Source organism: Rhamphochromis longiceps, linkage group LG1 (assembly GCF_057381845.1).
Source record: "Rhamphochromis longiceps isolate RC_006_pf linkage group LG1, R_longiceps_female_GT1.1, whole genome shotgun sequence".
Classification (NCBI taxonomy): Eukaryota; Metazoa; Chordata; class Actinopteri; order Cichliformes; family Cichlidae; genus Rhamphochromis; species Rhamphochromis longiceps.
This window is the reverse complement of record NC_140557.1, coordinates 6931289-6957268: the sequence shown is the minus strand read 5'-3', so window position 1 is coordinate 6957268 and position 25980 is coordinate 6931289. Positions and strand designations below refer to the sequence as shown.

General features: G+C 40.0%; 1 protein-coding gene across 3 annotated transcripts; it reads left to right on the top strand.

Moving 5' to 3' along the window:
• On the top strand, positions 1 to 24847 carry eprs1 (glutamyl-prolyl-tRNA synthetase 1). 3 transcript variants are annotated; one of them, XM_085417236.1, is made up of 35 exons: positions 1 to 169; positions 2490 to 2574; positions 2693 to 2792; positions 2873 to 3029; positions 3142 to 3278; positions 3561 to 3655; positions 3738 to 3864; positions 3981 to 4173; positions 4278 to 4449; positions 6719 to 6952; positions 7038 to 7122; positions 7250 to 7309; positions 10987 to 11097; positions 13137 to 13273; positions 13364 to 13571; positions 13644 to 13756; positions 13859 to 13976; positions 14793 to 14954; positions 15124 to 15291; positions 15557 to 15784; positions 16653 to 16856; positions 16963 to 17199; positions 17278 to 17543; positions 20932 to 20983; positions 21068 to 21277; positions 21698 to 21770; positions 21887 to 21966; positions 22059 to 22160; positions 22257 to 22412; positions 22499 to 22696; positions 22835 to 23008; positions 23136 to 23296; positions 23492 to 23570; positions 23668 to 23732; positions 23856 to 24847. In XM_085417236.1, exons 1-35 carry the CDS (start codon positions 127 to 129, stop codon positions 24004 to 24006), a joined length of 4941 nt encoding a protein of 1646 aa, XP_085273362.1. In that variant the 5' UTR covers positions 1 to 126; the 3' UTR covers positions 24007 to 24847. The 3 variants fall into 3 exon arrangements, with proteins under 3 accessions (XP_085273362.1, XP_085273443.1, XP_085273484.1); XM_085417317.1 differs by lacking the exon at positions 14793 to 14954 and having other exon boundaries at positions 2 to 169; XM_085417358.1 differs by lacking the exon at positions 15557 to 15784 and having other exon boundaries at positions 2 to 169.
• Positions 24848 to 25980: the final 1133 nt, after the last annotated feature.

Below are 25980 nucleotides of genomic sequence, written 5' to 3'. Positions count from 1 at the left end.
GAACGACTCGGCTCGTTCTCTCTCCTGTGTCTGGAGTAGTGTTTTCTGTGCTGTGGACCTCTTGTACATGCCAGTTAACTTCAGCTGGGTCTCGTAACCACCTGTGTGGAAGCCGGATTTTGCAGTATGGCGTTAAATCTCACCATCAACACAAGCAATCCTCCTCTCGGTGAGTTACACCCTGAGATCCCCAAATAACGTGACTTTCTGCTATTAGCCGTGTGTGTGCATGAAAGGTTGCGAGTGACATCAGCTTTCTTACACCTGTGTGTCATACTAAACTGGAAAATATATAATTATAATATCAAAAATCAGTCGTTGTGATGAATCTTGTTAAGACAGACATGAAGATGTGAAAAAAATAAGTTGGAGTTTTATTTTGTAATTAAAACGACTTATATTTGATCATTGTACACGACCCGAATTTAATAGCAGATGATATAAAGTGTTAAAATATCGTGAAATGAGTAGTAGCTCTTGTTTCAAATAAAATATGAAGTTAAGAGTGTGACTTCATCCATAAATCAATGGAGATTGGTGATCTGTAGATGCATACAAATACTAGCTAAGGCTAGCTAGCCAGTAGGCACTTCTGAAACCAAAACCACAACACGTGAACAGTTCACGAAATGTTCTTTTTGTTCAAAACAGCGGTTCTAACTCTTATCCACCTGCTTCCACTGTAACATCTACATATCATGAGTACACTACACATAAAAAGTCTTTTTGAACTTGGAAATGAAACACGTTGGTTGACACGTTGACATTAGCTAAAGACCGGCCGGTTAGCTCAGCTGGGCAGCTTTCGGTTTTTATAAGCTGCTGAAACTGAATGCATTGTGGCAGACCACTCTGACACGTTCAATCAACTGTGGAAAATAATTTATAGGGATTATTTTTGTGAAGTTATTTCCAAAAGCAAGCTAATGAAATGAATAGCGTTCATAATTGCTCAACAGCGCCCCTGTGTAGCTATTTTTTTTACTGAGCACAGCAGGCTGATGCAAGCCTCCTGAAACGTAGTAGAACTGGATGGGGATGATCACTCCTGCACTGTGTTCTTTCGGTTTTTTAGAAATGCAGGTGCTTGGAATGTATGCGAGGGCACAACAAATTCAGAGAGAAGCTTTCCTTTATAATGGTGATATGCCGGAATGCACCTGTAAACATACAGTTACAGCTGTACATACATGCATATTTATACAGAGCATGTATACACCAGCTGTAGACAGGCCAATATATGACTATATAAACCTTACAATAAAATCTGTAGGTATTTAGATACTTTCTTTACAGCTTTGCCTCTGTACATGAAAAAATCAAGATTGTGATTGAAGTTCAGACTTTCAGCTTTAGTTCAGGAGGTTTAACAAAAGCACTGGTTTGGGTTTATTGCTGTTTTTATACATAGTCCTCCATTTCTCAAAATTAGTTGGACAGGCACTTTTCATGGCCAGGTGAGGTCTGCTCTTTCATTATTCTATGACAAAGATAAGTACACAGTAAGTATCACTTATTTGTACTTCAAGAAGTTGGACTCTGTTGCCTTATCTAAAATCTGGAGGAAAGGGAGTACTATTTATATTTTACAGTATATACAGCGGACAATTAAGCTCTAAACCCTGCTCTTCTTTTGGTCTTTACAACTTACATCATTTTTAAGGACTTGTGTTCCACAGTATGAGCAGACACCCACCACACAGCTTTAGATTTTCTATGAATGTTAAGCCATTTTCCAAGGGAACCATGACTTTACAATATTCTACGAAACGGCGAGGGTCCACTTTCTGAATCACTCCGGTCAAACTGGCAGTAGGAATTGTATGTTGCAGTCACTAGTGAAGTGTGGTAAAAATCCTTAGAAAATATTCACGGTAGCTCTATGAATGTTTGGCATGCTCATCAAAAGATTACATCAGTTATTCAAAGGAACGTCACCTCTGTGTATGAAATGTTCAGCAACTCTGTCTCATGGGCTTGTTCAGTGTAGCAGATTACAGAATTTTGGGGGTTATCTATTTGAGTTCTTTACCAAGGCTTGTTATGAGCTCAGAAATAAAAATGAATTTTTATTGGCCTCCTAGATTAACTGTGGCATACTGTTACAATATTAATGTGAAATTGTGAGACCTGTAACACAACTAATAATGTAATTTTGTCTGTATGTGAGCTTATGCCATTGTTCGGTTTGTTTAGTTTGAAAACAAATGAAAAGAAATAAGCAGATAAAAGGTCTGGAGTTGAATGTGGATTCAGTACAAAAAGCGTTTGAAGCAGACTGAACTTAAGGTAGGTGTTGTGCAGAGTTACGGGAAAGATTGCAGCTTGCGTGCTTTGTGTCACTGGACCAGTTCACCTGGTTGTCAGATTTCATATCTGTTTGAGTGTGCAGGTATGCAGTGATCAAATTTGACTGTTTTTTGGAGCTGTGCTTTGGAGTGTGAGAGTAAAAACACTAAAAACACTGTGTTGTCTTGTCTGTCTTGCAGGGGCACTTCTGACAGCTGAACATGTGAAGAGCAGTGTGCAGGTATCAGTGGAGGAAGGCAAAGACACGCGGCTTCACATCTCAGAGTAGGTGCCACAATTATCGAGCTGCAGGTCGAGTTTAATTTACATGCTGTACAAAATAAGAGATGTGGAGTTTACATTAGTTTATCTCAACTGTCTCTTCTCATTTTCCTTCTCTCAGTTCAGTCCAGTTCAGCGATGACAACTCTATCTGTCGCTACTTGGCTCGGGTTGCTCCTGCTCTTGGCCTGTATGGATCCAACATGATGGAGCAGACTGAGGTGTGTATGTTTGTGCATATCTGTGATGTTTTGCAATTGTTCTGAATGCTCATTTAATTTTTTCTTCATGATGTCTTCAGGTTGACCACTGGCTGGAGTTTAGTGCTCGCAGTCTGTGTAATCAGCCAGATTTGACTGTGGCACTGGCTGAACTGGACAAGGCTCTCTCACTGCGGACCTTCCTGGTTGGGCATGCCCTCACCCTGGCTGATCTGTCTGTCTGGGCTGCTCTCAAAGGTCAGTAACATCCAGGATATAACAGCTTTTTTCTCTGACTGATTTTAGTGTGAAATATATGTAACTAAACATTTTAAAATCAGCACTACAGATTGTGACTCTTTATCCACAGATCATGGGGAATGGCCAAAGCAGGGCAAATCCTTTTCCCATGTCAGCCGCTGGTTCTTCTTCCTGAGCTCACAAGTTCCTTTCACTGCTGTAGGCAACAAGTACACCAGTAAGAAGGCTTCAATGAACAAAAACAAAGTAAGTGTTATTTTGTCAGTGTTCATTGTGGCAAACTATGATTGTAAAACTGGGTGAGCATGACCCGAATCCTTAACCTGAAGATGCAAAGAAAAAAGAATAGATGTTAATGTTTATAAAGCCACCAAACATGTTGTTTTTTATCTCTTTAAACTAAACTGGTACATTAAACTTTGATGTTTGAATGTTTAATGCTTGATTATTATGTTTGTGACCCATGTAAGATTAAGATATAAATGCACTTTTTAATTCCATTCTTGACTGATTGTGTCATTTTCACAGTTGGAAGGGAAAAAGGCAGATGTCGGGAAGTTTGTGGAATTGCCAGGAGCTGAGATGGGCAAGGTGGTGGTTCGGTTCCCTCCTGAGGCCAGCGGGTACGACTTGAATCTGGAGTTTAGAAGAAACGTTTGTTAATTTACTAGCTTTCCTAACTTTTTCTCTGCCTCCCTTGGACAGATACCTGCACATCGGACATGCCAAGGCTGCCCTGCTCAACCAGCACTACCAGGTCACATTTAAAGGCAAGCTCATCATGCGCTTCGATGACACCAACCCTGAGAAGGAGAAGGAGGACTTTGAGAAGGTAAGATATTATTTATTTATTTATTTTGTTGTTACTTGGATAAATAAATATAATAACAAAAAAAACCATGAAGTGTAAGTTTTGTGTTCACATTTCTTTGCTGTGCTGCTCTTTAGGTGATCCTGGAAGATGTTGCCATGCTCCAGATCCGTCCAGACCAGTTCACTTACACCAGTGACCACTTTACCACTATAATGAAGTTTGCAGAGAAGCTGCTTGCTGAGGGCAAAGCTTACATCGACAACACCCCACCTGAGCAGATGAAGCAGGAGAGGGAGCAGCGTGTTGAGTCCACCTGCAGAAACAATTGTACGGCTTAGGACGGGACGATGATGATGACCTGTCAGTGAATGCTGAAGCCTAGCAACATGTGATTTTTCTATACAACTCCTCTCTGTGTCTCTCTCTTGCAGCCGTGGAGCAGAACATGAAGATGTGGTCGGAGATGAAAGCGGGAACAGAGTACGGTCAGACATGCTGCATGAGGGCAAAGATTGACATGAACTCCAACAATGGCTGCATGAGAGACCCCACCCTCTACCGCTGCAAGAACGCAGCCCACCCTCGCACAGGAAACACCTACAAGTATGTGGCTTTATTCTATTATTAGTCTGAATTGTAGCATTTATATACACAGAATAAAAAGAAAAGCGTAGAAAGCAGAAATTAGCATTAACACGAACAGAGGAAGTCATGTTATTCAAAAACTGCTCTGGTATTAATAACAATTTTTATTTATTCCAGTAATCAAAATCCTAAAATTGATGAGGAATTAATCTCTAGTTTCTGTGGCATCCAAAATGTTGACTATAATTTGCACTTTTTCAATTTGTATTAAAGAAAATGTGTGTTGCATACTTGTCCTGTGATTTTGCATATTGTGTTGTAGGTTTATTTTAGTTGGTCAAATTGATCACTTTTGTTCTTTTTTTTTTTTTTCATTTTGCATTAACAAAAGAGAACAGCATGAAACCAAGGTTGTTGTTTTTTGTTTTTTTTGTTTGTTTGTTTTTTTAAATTTAAATACGTGGAAATTTCTGAGCTTTATTCACAGCCTTTGTAGTGGCTCTTCACATTTATCACTTATCTCATGAGGTCTGTCTAGATGTTAACTGTCCACCTGGTAAAAATGGAGACGCATGTTTTTTTGTTTTTTTTTGTTTTTTAGATGCATGCTAAAGTAACCAGCAATGCGCACTGACAAAAAACAAGCAATCATATAGAACTTGGCAATAAACGTAATCCATGCAGGGGTTTAACCCTTTTCATGCATGAATTCTGACAACCTCAATCAGGATTTTTTTTCTTAAGTATTTTTATTCATCTTTAGGCATGAAACAAAGATTTTTGAACTTCATTTTTTAAACATGTACTTTTCAAAGAGTTTTTTTTTACATATCCACTTAGGTGGATAACTGATGTGTATGGAGTGACACATCAGTGTCCAATGCAATGGTTTATGTGCAAGTATACCATCAACACTGACACAAATACAAGGAAAAAGCCTTTGAATAGCTGTCCACTGTAGTGACCGCTATGCGTGAAAAGGTTAAAATGTTTTCTAAAGTTGACTGGACCACTCAAGTTGAGTTAACGGGTTGGTCATTACAGCAGCAGTCGGTCAGTGAAGGCTTTATTGTTGAGCATAACAGAAGTCACTCTGAATTTGCTGTGTTTTTGTGTACCTTGGAACAAATCACGGCGTGTGTGTAGGGATGGGTATTGATAAGATTTTAACGATTCCGATTCCATTTTCGATTCTGTTTAACGATTCGATTCCTTATCGATTCTCTTATCGATTCTTTTTTTTTAAAAAGGAGAACACTAAGGTCGATTAGCTTAGAACTGTGTTTTATATCTTCTCTTTGAACAAGATAGAAATTTAGGAGTAACATGGCCTTACAAACCCAACAGTGAGATCTTAAGAGATCCAGCCTACGGCTCTTCAATGGGGTGTCACAGGGTCCCCAGGAAAAAAATTGTAAATGTAAAATAATAAAATAAATATTCTTCTGTAGCAATAACAAAGTAAAACATAAATTATTCTGTAGCAATTACACAAGAATATCCAGTAATGTCCTGCCTACAATTAAACACATTCACTTACCAAAGTGAAATTGGGGGCATCTGCTGTGGCAAATGGGTGCAAGCCTTTGACCACAAACTTAGACACTGCTCGGTGACATTCGTCTATCCAGGCCTGAAAGGAGACGCTACCGGTAGACTGCAGCGAGAACTGCCAGCATCTGAGCCAGCCAGACTCTGTCTCTCTCATCACGGTTATCTAAATGCACAGTAATAGCAGGTTTTGTAATAAGGTAAATCGCGCTAACATAATGTGCAATGCTAATTGATTAGTTACCTGCAGTATTAACGGGAGAGGACGTGGAAACGCTACCGCTGCTGCTGGGTTGAGCTTCGCTAGTCCGGAGCGGATCAAAAACACGACATTCGTTGAAAGCAATCGCGTGTTTTTTGAGCAAATGCTTTTGCATGTTCGTAGTGTTTCCTCCCTCTGATGAAATCTCTACTTTGCAAGTATTGCACGTTGCCCTGTTGTCATCCTTTCTCATAAGTTGTAACCAAACTTTTGAGCGTTTGCGCCGCTCAGGCGCCGTGTTTCCTACTGGGTAAAAGACGCTACTCAACGTGATGACGTCATTCGGGGCGACTGGAATCGATAAGGGAATCGTTTATAAAAGTGGCAAACGATTCCAAGGAATTGAAACAGTGGGAACCGGTTCTCAACAAGAACCGGTTTTCGATACCCATCCCTACGTGTGTGTGTGTGGTAAAAATTGAGCACATTCAGATAATTAAGTTTGATAATACATCTCATCTTCTTTGCTTTCAGCATCTACCCAACATATGACTTTGCCTGCCCCATTGTGGACAGCTTAGAGGGCGTTACCCATGCTCTCAGGACCACTGAGTATCATGATCGTGATGAGCAGTTCTACTGGATAATCAATGCTCTGGGCCTCAGGAAGCCCTACGTCTGGGAGTACGCCAGACTCAACCTCAACAACACGGTGCTCTCCAAGAGGAAGCTCACCTGGTTTGTTGATCAGGGATATGTTGATGGATGGTGAGTTTGGCTTAGTTTGTTTTGCTTTTTATCTCTCTCTCCCTTTAAGTGCTCTTTTGACTTTTTTGGGGGTCTTGTCCTTCAGGGATGATCCTCGGTTCCCCACTGTCAGAGGAGTGCTGAGAAGAGGAATGACTGTGGAGGGTCTGAAGCAGTTCATAGCAGCCCAGGTGCATTTTAAAGAAGATGCAATAATCTGTGCTAAGTGAAAACCACAATGTTGATGCAAATGAGTACATTCTTAAATAAAAATGTGCTTTTTTTTTTCTATTTATTAATCCCTGTTTTTTTCCCTAGGGTGGATCAAGGTCTGTGGTTAACATGGAGTGGGACAAGATCTGGGCCTTCAATAAGAAGGTACATTTAAAATTTTGTTATATTTCATCTGTGTCGAAATTTTTGTCAGTAGAACATTTAAAATGTTTCTGATCATGAATTTTAATCAGTTGTTGTTAAAGCCTGTTTAGCTTTGCTGCAGCAACACAAATAAATGTATTTATTGGGCTTATATGAGCACAGTGAACATAAGTTTGATATATTAAATTGCACACAAAATAACTTTATTTCCTGCTTTGTGAATTAGTTTTGGATTTTTCTTCAGTCAAAACCTGACTTATATGTTAGAGATGTCACGTGTGAGCATAGAGGTATAAGTGTAAATCTACCAGCGTTCAAGTATATGTAATGAATCTGTAGTAAAAAAACAGGCTCTGCAAATTCACTGCTGGCATGGCTTTGCTCTTTTCATTCTCTTAAATGCTTTCATTTGCCACCTCCTCTTCTGCCTCATTACCCCCAATCTCAGCCTGCTTATTAACCCCAATAACACAGAAAACCTGAAAAACCAAACTAGTTGCTTCATTTCACGTCCCACATATGTTGGTATTCATGATTTGATGTCCTCATTTTAAACTGTCTGGACGTCAGTGTTGCTTCCTCTGTGTGGTCTTCCTTGCTGGCACTTGCTGCTTCATCCCAGAGTCAGGAAGAAGGTGTGAACCATCAGTTTAAATGTAAAGAAAGTGAAAGCAGTTTTTTTTTTTTTTCTCAAAAAATAAACAAAAAACAAAGTCGGTTTTAAACGTATGACCTATACAAGGATTTATATTCAAGGGTGGTTAAATTCAACAGCTACCAATTGGCAGTGATCATGTCGCAGTGAGGTCGATTTAAAGACAGCTGTCTCTGTTTTTGCAAAGGTCTCATGTGCATGTTCAACTAACCAGCTGCTCCTTGCAGTTGTCAGATAGTTACATTATTCTCATAAACTTTCTTCATGCTAGCAAGGGGATGTTTTAAGGTGGCTGTTTTTTTTTTTTGTTTTTTTTTTAACAGGTATTTAAGAGATGAGTTTTGTCTAATTCTATTCTGCTAATCAAGACTTTGTAACTGTGAGCAGCTGTCTGCTTTTAATTCACCTTTTATTTTCCTTTTATTATATAAATCTTCAAATATGGAGCTTTTTAACAGACAGTTTACTCACCAGTGCCTCGTACTGTTCCTACCATTCCATCCTAGTGTCTTTGCAGGCATTTGGGTTTGAAAGCATTTGATTTAGCTTTACTTATTTACTTATGTTTTAAGCTCAACCAAAATCAAGTTAGAAATAGGGCATTAATGGCCAACACAATAATGAGTTGTAATGATAATGATAATAGTAATAATAATAATTGTTACCTGTTACATATTTGTTAATAATCACTTTCATTTTTGTTTTGGACCACATGAATCTCAGTGAATGTGATTCCACTGTGTGCTTTAGTCTTATGTGCCAGAACAGGTTAGGTCAGTTTTTAGGAACTTTACACTGTTGGTCTGTTTGACAAGGCTAAAATATTTTCCTGTTGTTGAAGTAATATACCTGCCATTTTTAGGCGTTTTTGAATAGTAGCCATTTTTCCACATTGTGTAAAATCAAAACATGACTTCAAAGCTGATTTCTAGGTGTGTATTGTATCTTTGGACTGTACTGCAGTGGTTTTAAAGGGTTAATAATCCAATATAATCCTTATTCATCTTAAACTCGACCATTATGTAGCTAATCAATTCACCCACGGTAGCTCTTGACCCTCCATTAAATAAGCTTTATTCTGATTTCTGTTAATAAGGGCAGCCAGAATTTAACAGCATGTGGGAGGAGCTTTTATGCTGACAGCAAACTGATGACCATATTAGCAATATCCACAATTACTGACATCATAGAGACACATGCTTAATGGCTCATGCACCACTGGTAGATAAAACAAGGCAGAATAAGTCTTCTTTTATTGAATGTAATGGATAATTACACCAAGCTTAGTGAAATAAAGTAGGCTCCATATTAGTTTATTCTTTAGTTGCTTAATTACTCTCATCACTCAGCTTTCACTTCCTCTTCTGCTTCCCCTGTTTTGATTTCCCTGTCGTCCATTTGAAAAAATTATAATTCACTATTTTATTCATACATGCATTTGTGGTCAGGGCGTTGGATGTTGACATAAGACACAAACCAAATCAGGAGAGTGTAACAAAGCAGCAAGGATAAGTTCTGTGAATGGATCATTCTGTGTAAATGTGTCTGTCTCTTCCTCTCTCTCTTCCTCTATCGTATCTGACATTAAACAGCATCTCACTCTTCTGTTTCCAAGCTGCCCGTTAGCTGTCTGAAGGTACTCCTCCACCTCCTGCTCCTCCTGCTCTTCCTCATTGTCACTCTCCCTGCTTCCATCATGTGCTGGTTAATCTGAAAGCCCGCCAATGGCTTGCGCTATTTTACCAGCCCAAACAATAGGATTCCAAACAATAGGTTGACACAATGCAACAGACAATTTTAAGTCAATACAAAATAAGGTTTTTAAAATAGTGGTTATTTAGGGTCACGTGACTGTTGGCTTCCCTTCCCAAACATTCTGAGTAAAGTAAATATGGTTGTTTTTATTCTATACATGTTTACACAGATTGAACAAATGTCAAATCTAAAGCATATTCACTGAAGATACAGGAAATGCTTCAATATATTCCATATTAACTGCCCTGAACAGCATGTTTATAACCAAAAAGGCAGTTTGTCTTTATCTTCCTATGAATCTGTTGTCTCTTTTTCATCCTTTACGCCACTTCAGTTTTATTTATGTATTTTTTGTGATGAAGAAGTTGCCCTTTCATATAGTTAATCATGCATTACTGAGTGAGAACACCCAAGTCTTTAATTTGTGAACAGGTCACAGGTCTTCCAGTGGCAGATTCATAAAATGGTACATATTGGTAAGACAATTTGTAAAGGGCTTCATACAGAATGTGTATGAGATCTTGATTTTTATGAAAATAATATGTGAATTGTTACCCTGACAACTTTCAAAACCATGTTTTGTTTTGGGTTTTTTTGCTTTTTTCTCCCCATTTTAAGATTACATTCAAGCCCACAAGGGCTGATATTCTAATCAACCAAAGTTGTTGATCTTTAACATAGTAAACTTGCATCAGAGAAACCCGTGTGCCACTGAAGCACATCAGTGATGGTTGCAACTTTTCTGAATGTTTTTGTTATATTAAAAAAGATTTTTTTAAATAGACAAAATGACTTGAAACTTTTTAGCAGTAGTATCTGTGAGAAATGGTGACTTTTATGACTAGATCTTCAATAAATAACTTTGTGGAACAACATGAAAAGTGTGTGTACGATACGTTATAATCAGTTATGAAAACGTTTTTTCAAATCCTTCAGTTGTCATTTACATCCAGGCTGGCTGGTAAAATAGTGGAAGCGGATAGCGACTAAGTAAGCAGCTGAATAAAAGCTTGTTTCCCAACTTGCATACAGTCATTATTCACTCTTGAAATCATCTTTTTTTTTCCTCCTCTGGCTTAGTTTTATTTATCGCTTACTGAGCTGAAGCGTCTCTGTCCAGATTTTTGTTTCTTTTTGGAGAAGCCTTCAAAGTTGCATCATATTTTGCTTTTTTCTTGCATTACTCAGCTTTTTGTATGTGAAGTGCAGATTTTTCTTTTACTGACCTCTGCGTGTGTATATGTGTCTCTCTCTGTTGGTGTTTTAGGTTATAGACCCGGTAGCTCCCAGGTACACAGCTCTATCCAGCTCCTATGTGGTGCCAGTGTCTGTCCCAGAGGCTACAGAGGAGATGAAGGAAATTGCCAAACATCCCAAGGTTTGAGGGGATTTTTTTGTTTTGTTTTTAACAGCTTGCCGCCAATTTTGATTACTTACATATTTTTGTCCAGTTTGTCCCATCAAAACAGCTGTCATTTAAATCTCATTGTAACTGATTTTTAGGGGTGCAACGATATTCGTATCGATATTGAACCGTTCGATACAGTGCTTTCGGTTCGGTACGGCTATGTATCGAACAATACAACATTTGTAATTTATTTTATCAACTTTCCTTCCGACGATGCTGTCTGTGTTGAGCGCTCAGTGAATCTGCGTTCGACTACTCCGCCTAGGCTGCACTGTCGAGCGCAGATCCACTGAGCACTCAACACAGACAGCATAGTCAGAAGGAAGAGCGCAGGGCAAGCTAGCAAGACACATGGACCTCCCCCACCCTCATTCAGATCTGGCGTTTGGAATTATTTTGGTTTTCATGTGACGTATGACCCTGAAGGTAAGCGAGTCATGGACTAAAGTAAAACAGTATGTTGGATGTGCCATGCAATGCTCAATTACATGGGTGGGAACTAGTGTGTTAGCGCAGTTAGCTCGTTAACGTGTTGGCCGTCTAGCCCCACACACGGGGCGATCGGCGGTAGCTCGTTAACGGAGATTTGCCGTGTTGTGGCGTTAAGGTCATTTCAACGAGATTAACCTGAAAGCACTAGTGGGAACACAACGAATATGACTGCACATTTACGCAGACATCATCCTAGTGCAAAGACCAAAACAACAAGCATGCTACTAACTTTAGCCGAGTCATTTAGACAGCTGTTAGCACATGATTCTCCTTATGCTGCTGAGAATATAGCCCAGAAGAAGCGGATAGTATAGCTTTTATTTTGGAAAGAGACATTTCTCTGTAATAAACTCTCTTTTCCAAAGATGAGTGATTCCTCAATCAGATACAGGGCTTGCAATATCGCTAGCCCGACGTCCTGGAGCTAGCGATTTTTTTCAGTCGGGCTACCAAAATCTATCTCTGCCCTGCCCGTCGGGCTATTGTAGGAAGGAAAAATATATGTCAATGCTTTTGCATTCTTTCAGAAATGTAGCTGGGTAATTATGTCATTGGCATCGGTGAGCCACTGTCAATATGTGACATATTGAAATCGCGTTTGAATTTGCGCTTGTTTTTTTGCTTTCACTTTGCAATCGCCGAACTGTGTATAGAGAGCGACAGCACTGATCTGTGAGTGATGATAATTTGTGCACCAATTCCTCTGACATCGTCTTATTAATCGTTAGCTTACTATGCAAACATGACAAGTGAAATCTCCTGCAGCTTAAACATGTGAGAGGTTGATCGCGCAGAGAATCGCTGAGCTTATGTGAGTCCGTGTGTAAAAGCATTTCAGTTCTGCTGAGCCAAATAAGACAGGTCAGGGTGAAGAAGTGACAGCCAAAGAAAAGCTTACCACAAAACGGAGAAGTTATGACAAATCAGACTATAAGGCAAAAAGAAAGTGCAGCTTTATGGTTTCATGGACAAAAGAATTTCTGTGGCTGCAATATGACGAGCTATATAACCAGGGCTGCACATAAGTGGTCCGCAGGTGCGCATTCGCTGTCAAAATAAAAAACACGCACAAGGGTTAGGGTTAAATTTAAAAACTGTACTTTTGAGTTAAAATATATATTTATAATTTTAATAAATGACAAATTAAAAAGGCATGAACATTTTTTTTGTATCGAAAAAATATCGAACCGTGACACCAAAGTATCGAACCGAACCGTGAATTTTGTGTATCGTTGCACCCCTACTGATTTTATTCCTAAAAATCTTTTTAGCTCTAACATGTCTTGTGTTACTCTCTTTTGGGAAGAGCACCTTGGTTTTTAGCTGAAACATCTCCGTTAATAGCATTCAGCATCTTTTGCTATAAGGACTGACTCTCCCTTACTTGAAAACCAGCCACTCCAGGAACTGCAGTTTATGTCACTTGACTATAGCATGAGTCAGTTCACTGATGCATACTTACCAATGTAGCTTTGCTGCAGTGCTACTGAGCTGATGCCATTTCTGTGCCTATCTAGAATGCCGAGGTTGGGATGAAGGAGGTTTGGTATGGTCCTAGAGTTCTGATTGAAGGAGCCGATGCTGAGACTTTCACAGAGGGAGAGACGGTTACTTTTATCAACTGGGGCAACCTCATCATCACCAAGATCAACAAGTATGACCATCGTTTAGATGATCTGTATTTCTTTTAAGAATCAGAATTCCCTCTGATCTGTTCATGCTGTCGCCCTTTCTTATCACTTAGAGGGGCTGATGGAAAGGTTTTGTCCATGAAGGCAAGCTTGAATCTGGACAACAAAGACTACAAGAAGACAACAAAGATCACTTGGCTGGCTGAAACAAACAATTCCCTCCCGGTGCCAGCCATCTGCGTCAACTATCAACCACTCATCTCCAAAGCTGTCATCACCAAAGACGACAACTTCAAGGACTACATTAATAAACATAGCAAGGTCAGTTATTTGCTCTGTGTGTGCATTATACTGCATGGATGTGGTTATTTTATTATCTGTTTTTGATCTCAGTTGGAAGAAAAGATGCTTGGTGACCCCTGTTTGAAGAACCTGAAGAAAGGTGACATCATCCAGCTCCAGAGGCGGGGCTTCTACATCTGTGACCAGCCTTATGAGCCACTCAGGTAAAGAAGTGGAAACCCGAATCTGCTCAGTACCAAAACACCTTTTGGGCATGTATCCATTTTTTTGTATTACTGTTTTATTAACTGGGGTTGTGTCTGCAGTCCCAACAGCTGTAAGGAGAGTCCTTGTGTGCTCATCTACATTCCAGATGGCCACACTAAGGAGATGCCAACAGCTGGATCCAAGGAAAAGAGCAAGACTCAGGCTTCTGACAACACAGTGAGTATTCAGTAAGGGGTTTGCAATTATACGCCTAATGGTCCTGTATGAAAGACATAAAGTCATCTGAATTACTTAAAGTTTGCTCTGATGTTTGCGTTGGATGTACTAAGACGGAAACAAAAAGCACAGTACAATTAGTGGCAGTAGCAGGAACCTACCCTGTGAATCCTAACTGGTTTAACCAGTAAAGCAAATGCTAGACTAATAATAGGTGAAAACTAAACAAGGTTCAGGCCCAGTTTGAAAGCTACCAGTCGGCCTTTTATATTATTATTTGTTATTGCCTGAAAACCGACAGCTTCTAGCTTAAAAGTTGAATATTAGTGAAAAGCTAGCCTCCTTCTATTATACTTGTTGGTCACACAGGGTGTGAAGGATTTTATTCTGGGAATTTTATGTGGATTTTATTCATTCCTACTTTTGAAGAGAATGTATTGTGTGTGTGTGTGTTTATGTCCTAGTGTGTATATACACCAAAGGAAAGTCAAACCTACCTGTCTTAATTATTATGGATAAAAGATAAATGGATGGTTATCTGCTAAAACTATTAAGTCATAACACTTTTCTGGTTCTTTACTTCTTCAGAGTTTTATCACGTGTTCTTTTTTTATTGTTAGCAACAGTAGGCTAACAATATTTATGTTTGTAGCGTCTTTCTAAAAATAAAAGTAAATAAATAAAATTCCCTGGCATCTAGGGCCTTCAGGGCATCAGCTTAGCATGCAAGCTTGGAATAAAATGGGATAAAAATGTGAGACATCTTGGATAAACTGGTAACTGACAGTTTCTTCATCTTCATCTCTGTTGTATAAGCCTGCCAGCCCTGCCAAGGCTCCTAAAACCTCTGTGACAGCCCCAGCAGCTGACCTGTTCTCAAGCATTGTAGCACAGGGCGAAGCTGTCCGCCTGCTCAAAGCTGCCAAAGCTCCCAAGGATGAAGTGGACAAGGCTGTTAAGCAGCTGCTTTCTCTAAAGGTATGCTGGCTTTAAATAAAAGTATTATAAAGATAAAGACATGTGCTGAAGTGATCCTTCTGGCAAATATTAAATCCAAATTCTCTTGAAATTGTCAGGAGTTGATGTTCAAAAAGGGCTTTGCTTGAAAAAAAAAATACTGACAGTCTCATCTGTTCTTTATCTGCAGGAGCAGTTTAAGCAGCAAACCGGTGTGGAATACAAGCCAGGCATGGCTCCTCCAGCCTCAACGCCAGCCCCATCTACCTCTTCCTCAGACTCAACGTCCTGTCCATACAGTCGTGTTGTCCAGCAGGGTGAGCTGGTCAGGAAATTGAAAGCAGAGCAAGCACCAAAGGTAAAGGGCATTTTCCAATCCATAGTCACATCCTCATCTGTTTGTCAGATCTTCGTTTTATGCCCCACGTTGTTTGTCCGCTCGTTTTTTGTGTCCCATCTCATATCCGCTGAATTCGTGCGTCAAAAATCACTTGTCTGGTCCTTCCCTTGTGATGTCCCACAACATTTGTCCAGTGACCGTTCCACCTCCTCGTGCCATTTGCATGACAGTCAAGCTTATTCTGAAATACCCATTACTATAAGATCACTTTTAATGGTACCAGGACCAGATTGACGCTGCAGTAAAGCAGCTCCTCGCTCTCAAGGCAGAGTTTAAAAAGCTCACCGGTCAGGATTATAAACCAGGGATGGCCACACCCGCCCCCTCTGCTTCATCTCCCGTGACTGCCACCTCTTCTTCCTCGCCACCTTCTTCTTCTTCGGGCCTGTATGAACATGTTGCACAGCAAGGAGAAGTAGTGAGGAAACTGAAGTCGGAAAAAGCCCCCAAGGTATTCAAATGCATGATGAATACAGACAGTAGAAAAATTCCTGCCTTATTCATATGCCACATTCCGGTCACCTCGGAAATCGGATGTCAGAAATTTGGAGTTACTTAGTCTGAAACCACTAATACTTATTAATGTTACTCAGACACACACACAAGTGTTAAAATAAGCAATCCATCCTATCATGGCTTCAGTGCCGAACCAGTTAGATTTATTCTTGGAAACATTACGTGGTTCCTGGTAACAGGGCTGGTACAGATAATTGTACGTTTGATTATTTCTTATTTTGGCATGAATTATGTGTCACCACTTAAAAAAAGAAAGAAAGAAAGAAAGAAAAAAATTACTTCTCTGACTCTTCTTACAAACACCCTAGTTGAAAGTGCTTTGTCTTTATTTGCACACATTTTCTGCACTACTTTAACTTTGTTTTAGGGTTTTAAATTAATTTTGCAGTAAATGTTCCGTATCGGCATGTGCTTAACATACTTGTTTCACACAATTATAACAGTGCTTATATTAAAAATGTGTGTGTATTTGCTTTATTACTATTACCAAATTATCTATTTTCTCTAACTGCTGTCTGCGAGAGGGTAATCCAGAGGGATTGTACTGATCAGAGTGATAGCTGAACACAAGGCTATAGGCAAAAACTGCTAAATGTCTGAATTAACATCAAAAATGCATGACCAATCTTAGGTAATACAGTGATCTGACACCTGATAGAAAAAAAAAACTGATTGCTGTCGCCAGCATGTAAATTGTGGGAAAACAATATTCACCATGCACTGGAATGGGAATATTTTTACCCACAAAAATCCTAAACATCGTAATAAATTGGGTTACAGTTTCCTTGTTTCATCTTCTTCAGGACCAGCTTGATGCAGCAGTGAAACAGCTGCTTGCTTTGAAGGAAGAGTACAAACGTATCACAGGCCAGGAGTATAAGCCTGGAGCAGCCCCACCTCAGAAAGCACCCGCTCCAGTCCAGAATGGCTCCACCAATGACCTCTATGAGAAGGTCGCTGAACAAGGAGAACTGGTCAGAAAACTGAAGGCTGAAAAAGCTCCTAAGGTGAGATTTTACCATTTGCCTAAATTTTTGAGGCTCTGTAGCTTTCAGTAGTCCTTGAGGTGTTGACTTTGACTTGATGTTTCTCCTTCCATTGGTTCTTTTTCAGGATCAAGTAGATGCTGCAGTGAAGCAGTTGCTGGCTCTGAAGGCAGAGTACAAACAGAATACTGGAAAAGATTACAAACCGGGATTACAAGCCCCAGCTACCCCTGCCCAGACCCAAACCCAGGCCAGCTCAGCCTCCACTCAGTCTAACTCCTCTCTTCAGGCTCAGGAGCTGTTCTCACAGGTGTCCCAGCAGGGAGACCTGGTGAGGAAGCTAAAGTCTGAGAAGGCCCCCAAGGTAAGAACTTACAGAGTGGTATTAAATACAACTAAAATTGCACAGACATAAACATAAACAATCACATCTCCTTTTTAGGACCAGGTGGACGAAGCTGTGAAGACTCTACTGGACCTGAAGAGCAAGTACAAGACTCTCACTGGACAAGACTACAAACCAGTGGCTGCTGCTGGTGGTACAGGAGGAGAGGACAAAAACCGCAAGGAGAAGGAGAACAAGTCTGAGAAACAGGGTGGAGGAGGAGGAGGGAAGAAGGGTAAAGGAGACAAAGGAGGCCAGAGCAAGGAGTCCTCCGGAGGAGCAGGGGGTGCAGGAGAGGGTCAAGGACCCAAGAAACAGACACGGTGAGAGACTGGAAGTACTCCTTCACCCATCTCTCTTCACATATTTCCAAATGCAGATGAACTAGCTCGGGCTTAAATTTAGATTTCAATTTTCAGCTAACACAGTTTTTGGTTTAAAATGGGTCTCCATAACAACAACTCTGATATGATTTCAGCTAAAATGATAATCCTTTTTACATGCAATACCATGAACATTGAATATTGAGGAACATAGTAGTATTTTACTGTTTGCATTGCATACAAGTTATTGTTTGTCTTTGGGTTTTCAACACATTAAAATGTGTTCTTTGGGTACATCTGACTGTGATGAATGGGGGAAACATTTATTGGGGAAGAAAGCAGATTATTGTAAAAGAAATAGCACAGCTGTCTGTAGTTGGTTGTCCTTGAATTTGCTGAAAATTGACAATAAATGGAGAGTTAAATTAAAGCATTTACACCTGGTCACATTCTCATACATCTGATTTGAGCTCATTAGAATATGCACGGTTTGGTAAACATATATTTGAATGTTTAACATGAAACCCCCAGCAGGTGATGGAGGTTGTACTCCAATGAGTAGTACATTTTAAGCAGGACTGTTGTTGGTATGAACACCACCAGCTTCCTGTCAGGTGTCTTGTCTTAGAACAATAAACACACACACACACACACACACACACACACACACACACACACACACACACACACACACACACACACACTCACGCACAGGTATTTGGGTGTGTTGATTTGGAAACCGAAGATGGTTGAAGCACAAGCCTATGCTGCTGTTTCTTACCGACTGAGGAGGGTTTTTGAAATCAGATTCGGTGAGTCTGACGTGGTTGCTTTTTCCTGCATATTCAGTGCCTGTTGTGTGCTAAAATTACTGGCTTTAAGATGGTGCTACATTACAAATTTTTTTAATATTCATGATTTAGCCGTTTGTCAAGAGAGGGCACTGTTGCCATGGTTGGTCCAGATTGAAATATCTGTTTTCTATGATCACCACAGCATCAAGAGGTTGATATTTTTGGCTTTTAGTGAATCATCTTGACAACTACCGGATGTATAGTGATGGAATTTGTTGTAATAATATAATAATTATAGGTTCTGTCTGAATTTGCGCCTTGTTTACTGTATAATACACTACATTTAATGTGCCTAAAAGTTATCCAATAAAACAAATGGTACATGTCTAAATATAGGGAGTGGTAAATAAGGGGCTAGGGCAGGGGTCTGCAACCTTTTACACCCAAAGAGCCACTTGGACCCGGTTTCCACGCAAAAGAAAACACTGGGAGCCGCAAATACTTTTTGAAATCTAAAGTGAAGATAACGCTGTATATATTGTTTTGGGTTTTTTTGTCCTTTATGCTTTGTGTGAACAACTAAAGCAAGTAAAGTTTATTTATTAAGCGCTTTTCACAGACAGGCAGTCACAAAGCGCTGTACACAAATATTAAAATAAACAATACAATCAATAGGCATTATACACAATGTAAAAGATCAAATGTACATAATGTAAAGAATATAAAATACGTAGATCAACAAAAGGCTTGTATGAACAGAAAAGTTTTTAACTGCTTTTTAAAAGAATCCACAGAGCAACTAAGGTGTGTTGCTTATGAAATTCATGAAGTGCTACAGAGAAAATTACATTTATTTATGTAATTAACACATTTTGAACTCTTAAAGAAAGATAACAAAAGGAAAGACACCCAGCTGAACTAAAATGATCCATGTAGGAAACAAACTGTTGTGAGCCGCCACCCTTATATCGCCTTTGGGCTTTTGGAGCCTTGACCTGACTTTTAAAAAGTAATTGGGGAAAAAAAGCACTATGCTGCTAAAAAAAAAATAGATATTTGCAAAATTCTGCCTAAATATGTATTTTACCTGGTTAATGTGTGTGGCGGGGCGTGGTCTGCAGCGCCGCTGCAGGGGAGGCGGACGCACCTGAGCGGCACCCGCAATCGCGCCTCACTGCCTTAAAGTCTGTGCTCTCTCTGCTGTTGTGTTGGTGTGTGTCGGGCTGTGAGCTGAAAAGCTACAGCCGGCTGTATGCGTACAGCAGCCGTGTGTGAAAAGTGGTCAATAAAGAGATGCTGAAAAGCGTGTTCATGCAAACATCGTCGGGTCTGCGTGATATGTTTACAATAAGACTTCTGGTCCCGAACCTCTGCGCACAGCGTCTGCTGTCATCTGTGAGGCGTGAGCGGTGTTTGTTTTTAACGTAGTTCACGGTGAAGAACAACATAATGTGGATCCGAAGATCCATAACTGGCCTACTTGGTGTTGAAAGTCTCGATAAATGCACAGCGTTTTGGCGGGTATATTGGCTTCCGCGAGTGTGACGCTTATTTTGAGCGATGAAAAAATAATAAGATATAATTTTATTTTTATATTTCAAAATCACAATAATCTTCCAATTTAGAACTACAAGTTAAAAAAAGAACTAAACACAAATAAAATACACTTCAGCTAAATACTTCTAATTTATTTTCCCAAACCACCCGGAGCTGCAGGTTGCCGACCCCTGGGCTAGGGGGAGAGTTAACTCCTTAACGCCTGGTGCATCATTTTTGATGCACCCAAACAATACATATTTACAATACATATTACTTAAAAATGTAATAAATGGCAAACATGATACAAATAAAAATGTTTAAAATTCTCCTGTATGTAAAATATTGTCTTTTTTTTTTTCAATTGCCATATGGTTCAATAAAAGCTACATTTTTAAATAAGTTGCATTTTCTAGCAATTGTTTCCTGACAGTCGCTCTGACACCCCCCTCAGCCTGAGCAGTGTTTTGTGTTTAGGATTACTAAATGCTAACCCACTGAATTAATGCTTACCATGTTGGCATGCTAAAGTTCTAGACTGTGAGTACAAAGCCTTGATACTAACATGGTTTTAGACTCGTAGTCTTGTTTTTGGCACTTTTGTTTTTGCACACTTGAAGCTGTCAGTTGGAGACCTGCTGGGAGAGAAAAGGGTTTATATACGTCTATATGGATATATAGAAAGTAGATTTTGTTCCTCAGGCAGTAAAAGTGTCATTGTGCCAAAAAAAAAGGATTATCATTTTGCCCTCATGCTCCAGCTCTGTTTTGTCAGTTAGCTTTAGAAATACAGTTTGCTTTAAGCAGCATGATGGACTTGACTTGAAATTGCAGTCATTACTCTTGTGTTTGTGCACTCAGGAGCAGTGATCACTAACCAAGAATTACCCGATTGTTGTGTTCGTGTTTCTCTGTCAGTGCTTCATCACCGCTTTCTCAAATTTGTGAAGAAAATAAATGAAATTCTGTCGAAGAAACACATGATTAACAATAAATTGTGCTTAAAAGACCTATGAAATGTTTCTATAACTCTTACTCATTTGTATATCTCCTGTCAGGTTGGGTCTGGAAGCCAAAAAAGAGGAGAACCTGGCTGACTGGTACTCTCAGGTGAGTATCACCCTTTACTCCAACAGCACAATTTGCTATGTCAGTCAAAATCTTCTGTTAATATTCCTCTCTTGTCCTCCTCAGGTCATCACTAAAGCTGAGATGATTGAGTACTATGACGTCAGCGGTTGCTATGTGCTGCGACCCTGGGCTTTCTCAATCTGGGAGTCTATTAAAGACTTCTTTGACAAGGAAATTAAGAAACTGGGTGTGGAGAACTGCTACTTCCCTATGTTTGTCTCTCAGGCAGCTTTGGAGAAGGAGAAGTCCCACATTGCAGACTTTGCTCCAGAGGTAAATGAGACTTTGCACGGACATCTTCTGATGTTTACAAAAAGCAAACTGGGTAACATAAATTAAAGAAATAGGCAACTACAAGAAATCATAATGATATGCTCGCGCATGCATTTATGGATCAAGCACAGTCTTGATCCATAAATGGGACTCTGCCATTATTTTTATGGTCTTCCGTCATTTATATCCTAGTGATGTCAGGAGGTTAATTGAAAGGTTCAAGTCCTAACATTTAAGGTGGCTGTCGTAAAAATTCTCTCAGCAGGTCAAAACAGTCAGTCCTAGCTGCCCAAACAGACGAGTGCTCTTTACAGAAAGAGCGTGTATGAGATAATCATACAAATAAAACTAGTAGTAAAAATATAGAACTGTAAATGTGCAATATCCTATTATTACAGTTTTGGTTTCCCCTTTTTTAAGGTTGCTTGGGTAACTCGGTCAGGAAAGACTGAGCTTGCAGAGCCCATCGCTGTCAGACCCACCAGTGAAACAGGTCTGAACCACAGCTCTTTGGCTAACATAAAGCTATGCAGACTCACATTCAGCATATAAATTTGAAAACATTTAACATTGTTCCTAACCCCATTTATCTCTCTTTATTCACCTCAGTGATGTATCCAGCCTATGCAAAGTGGGTCCAGTCTCACAGAGACCTGCCAATCAAACTCAACCAGTGGTGTAACGTTGTGGTCAGTGTTCCCTTCTTTTCTTTAGTTAATGGTTGCAAGATTGCTCATGGAAGAGCACCCAGTTTAGTGTGCATCTCTTCTCCATTGTATAGAGATGGGAGTTCAAACATCCCCAGCCTTTCCTGAGGACAAGAGAGTTCCTGTGGCAAGAGGGACACACAGCATTTGCCACAAAGGAGGAGGCAGCTGAGGAGGTAATATACATGACAGAATGTAAAACAGTCGTACCTAGGCAGACATGTTCGAGTACAGTTTTTCTGGAAGGCTGTTTATGCGTCATCTGTATGCAGGTTCTGCAAATCCTGGATCTATATGCCAGGGTGTATGAGGAGCTAATGGCCATCCCTGTGGTAAAAGGGAGGAAGACTGAGAAGGAGAAATTTGCAGGAGGAGATTACACAACAACCGTGGAGGCATTCATCTCTGCCAGCGGCCGAGCCATTCAGGTAACACACTGGCTTTATTCTCTCAATCCTCTTACTCAAGTAAGCAAGTAAACATTGCATTGAAGCAAGAGTCCCCTTTTCCTCAGGGTGCCACGTCCCACCATCTGGGCCAGAACTTCTCCAAGATGTTTGAGATTGTGTTTGAGGACCCCAAGAGGCCGGGCGAGAAGCAGCTGGCTTTCCAGAACTCGTGGGGAATCACAACCAGGACCATCGGTGTTCTCGCCATGGTCCACGGAGATAACATGGGACTCGTGCTGCCACCCAGAGTGGCTTGCCTCCAGGTGAACACTCAGTCACATGTACACATGGGATTTTATTTTTGTAACAGATGAAGATGTTAAGGTCCTTTTTTAAATTCTATTATATTGATGTAAATGATGCTGCAACAGCCAGTCTAAGATTTCTCTTTGCTTTCCCAGGTTGTCATCATTCCTTGTGGGATCACCGCAACCTTGCCAGAGCAGGAGAAGGAGGTGCTGTTGGCTCAGTGCACCAAATACCTGAAAAGGCTGCAGGAGGCTGGTATCAGGGTGAAGTCTGACCTCCGAGACAATTACTCACCTGGCTGGAAGTTCAACCACTGGGAACTCAAGGTCATTAACAACATGATCATAATCCTTATTATAGTTTTAACCTGATGCAGAGGATATTAATTGGAAAAAAACAGATGTCAGTTTGGTTTCTGACTCCTTGTTCTGTATGCTGGGGTCTCTCATCCAGGGAGTGCCTATCCGACTGGAAGTGGGCCCTAAAGACATGCAGCAGAAGCAGTGTGTCGCAGTGAGGAGAGACTCAGGAGCAAAGGTGACAATACCAGAGGCTGAAGTGGAGAAGAATCTGCTCAACATGCTGGAGGACATCCAGAACAGCCTGTTCAAAAAGTATGTTATACTTACTACACTGAGGTTTTGTTACAAATGGACACATCCCCAGTCGAGGACAGTTCTACCACAGGGCTTTTTGTTAGAGGATTTAATAATTGATACAAGTGTCAAAGTTAAAATATAAATAAGTGTACACAGATTCTGTGAGATTACATGGTGTCTGTAAACACTTGGTTAATGTCTATTTGTCAGAGCTTCAGATGATCTGAAGAGTCACATGGTGGCTGCAGACACAATGGAGCAGTTCCAGAAAGAGTTGGACCAGGGCAAGGTGAGTAACACAAACAAGCCACAACAGCTCAGACATCTCACCGTCTTTCCTCATCAGAATAAATAATTGATCTCATATATTTTCCTTTGCTTGATAGATTGTCCAGATCCCATTCTGTGGAGGAATTGAATGCGAGGACTGGATCAAGAAAATCACTGCTAAGTAAGTCTGACATATTGGTATTGTATACATAATGTTTCCTGTGATTTCCCCCACAGTTTGCTTGTTGTGCTCAGAGTGCTTAATTTCCACCACTGAAGGACTATTTGCTTGATCTTTTTTTAGGGACCAGGACCTGGAGCCTGGTGCTCCGTCCATGGGAGCCAAGAGTCTCTGTATCCCATTCACTCCTCTGAAGACCCTCCAACCTGGACAAAAGTGTGTCAGCGGCAAGGAGCCGGCCCAGTACTACACTCTGTTTGGACGTAGTTACTGAGCACCTGCTCTTCTGGGGCAAGAGAATAAGCATCTTAGTAGAAAAGGGATTTCCCACCTTCTCTGTAACTGTTTTTCCTTCTTGGTGTTTAACTTAAGTGAGGTGACTAAACTTTGGGATTCAGGAAGGGAACATGCTCTCTTTGTTTTGTTTTGGGTTTTAAAAAACAAAACAAAAAAACATGTCATCATTGTTACAACACTTTGGAAATGGAGCGGAGACAAGAGATGTTTACTCTTATAGCCGTTAATATCTAAATTGTTGATTATCCTCTAAAGGGCCTGTCAGAAAGAGACTCGCTGTCCAGAGGGGGACACAAGAATGGAAATGGCCAGGAGTTAGGCAGGTGTGTCAGCATCAAACATCTGATGAGTGAAAGCAGCAATTGTACTTTATCTGGACTTTGAAAAATATTCAAGAAAGTGGTTTTAAACTCCATACCTAAAATGCAAGATTTTCTGTACTTGAAAATTGATGAATTAAGGATGTTTGGCCTTTTTGTAAAACTCTCAAAGGAGAATGTTACTGATGGGGAGGGGAAATCCTGAGAACTACAATGTCTCTTTGCCTGGCAACAGCCCCATCTCCCTCACAGCCAGACTATCTCAGGAACTCTGCAAGCACTCTTGCGGTTTTGCAGTTTTGTCAGCCCTGCTCTGTCTGTATGGTTACAGTATGTGGCTTTATATTTAACGGCTTAAAAAAAAATCTCTTATCCCCCTGAGCCAAATGGTGCAGCTGTGATGAACCATGTGTATTGTCAATATCGCCTTCTGTCTCTTCTCTCACATGAAAGATCTCTGCTGCCTGTCTAAAATAAAGTAATTTCCATGGCAAACTATCCAGTGTATGTGTGTGGTTATGTTTTGTTATTGTTTTTTTAAGCCTGGGTAAAATAGGGGGAGATAATCAAGTCCAAGATGATCTTTTTCTATTTTTGGAAAGCTGCATGGGAAAATAATAGTAACTAAAAAAAAACCCCAGAAATATTACATCGGTGCCAGTTTTATGCATATCAAAGCTTGCAATCTAAATGTGCTGGAGAAGTACTTCAACAAACATGCCATCAATAAACTACAATCAAACAGAACTGAGTAAACTTGCATAATATTTACATTGGGTTTTAAATTATTGTGCGTGAGCTGTTTACTGAGCATAAGGAAGTATGTAAGGTAATTACAATATTCACATGATAAACCTTATCTGTTACGTAACGAGGAACTTCAGTCAAGATTAAAAGATTACACTAATTGTCTGTTTTCAGAATAAAAGTGTGTTATATGTTCACTTACAGTTATTTGAGTAATTATACTTCATACTGTGAGCTTGCTTTTCTTGCGCATTCTGTGTTATTTAATAATTAAGAAATCCTTTGAGTTTGCAGAGATATTTTTCCTGCAAAAAAGCAGAGAATAAATCGCTGAAGCAAAACGAAAGGGAAAATGGTTGCCACTCTTGTCTTTGTGTAATTTTGGCAGAAATTACTTGGCTTTTCCTTAGTTTCTAGCATATACACCATTAAAGTGGTGGATGATGATGTGAAATGTCTCTAAAGTTTAAAATCATAAACACATCTTTATGAACAAAAACAACAGCCTGAAAATCCCACTCACGGTTTTAGGTATGGGTAAATATTCTGTTTTTAATCGGGACCACATTTAAAAATTCCTGGAAGCACTCCTGGTGCTGGGTTTCAGTCAGTCAGTCAAATATCTACAAGTATCTTTAATATGGCCATCTTAGAAACACACTTCTGGTCCCACCCACTTTCCATTCACATCTTCTTTTTGTCAGTGGAAGCCAGTCGGAAAAACCACTAAGAAGCACCGAGTCACGGTTTAAAGATGAGTAAAGTATATTTTGAGCTGTGAATCCTGCAAAGCTTTAAGAAAAAGACTGTGGAGCAGGAAACGAGCGATCCTCTGCATTTTCCTCTCGGTTACTGTGCCTTTTATGTTGAAATCTTGTGCCGGA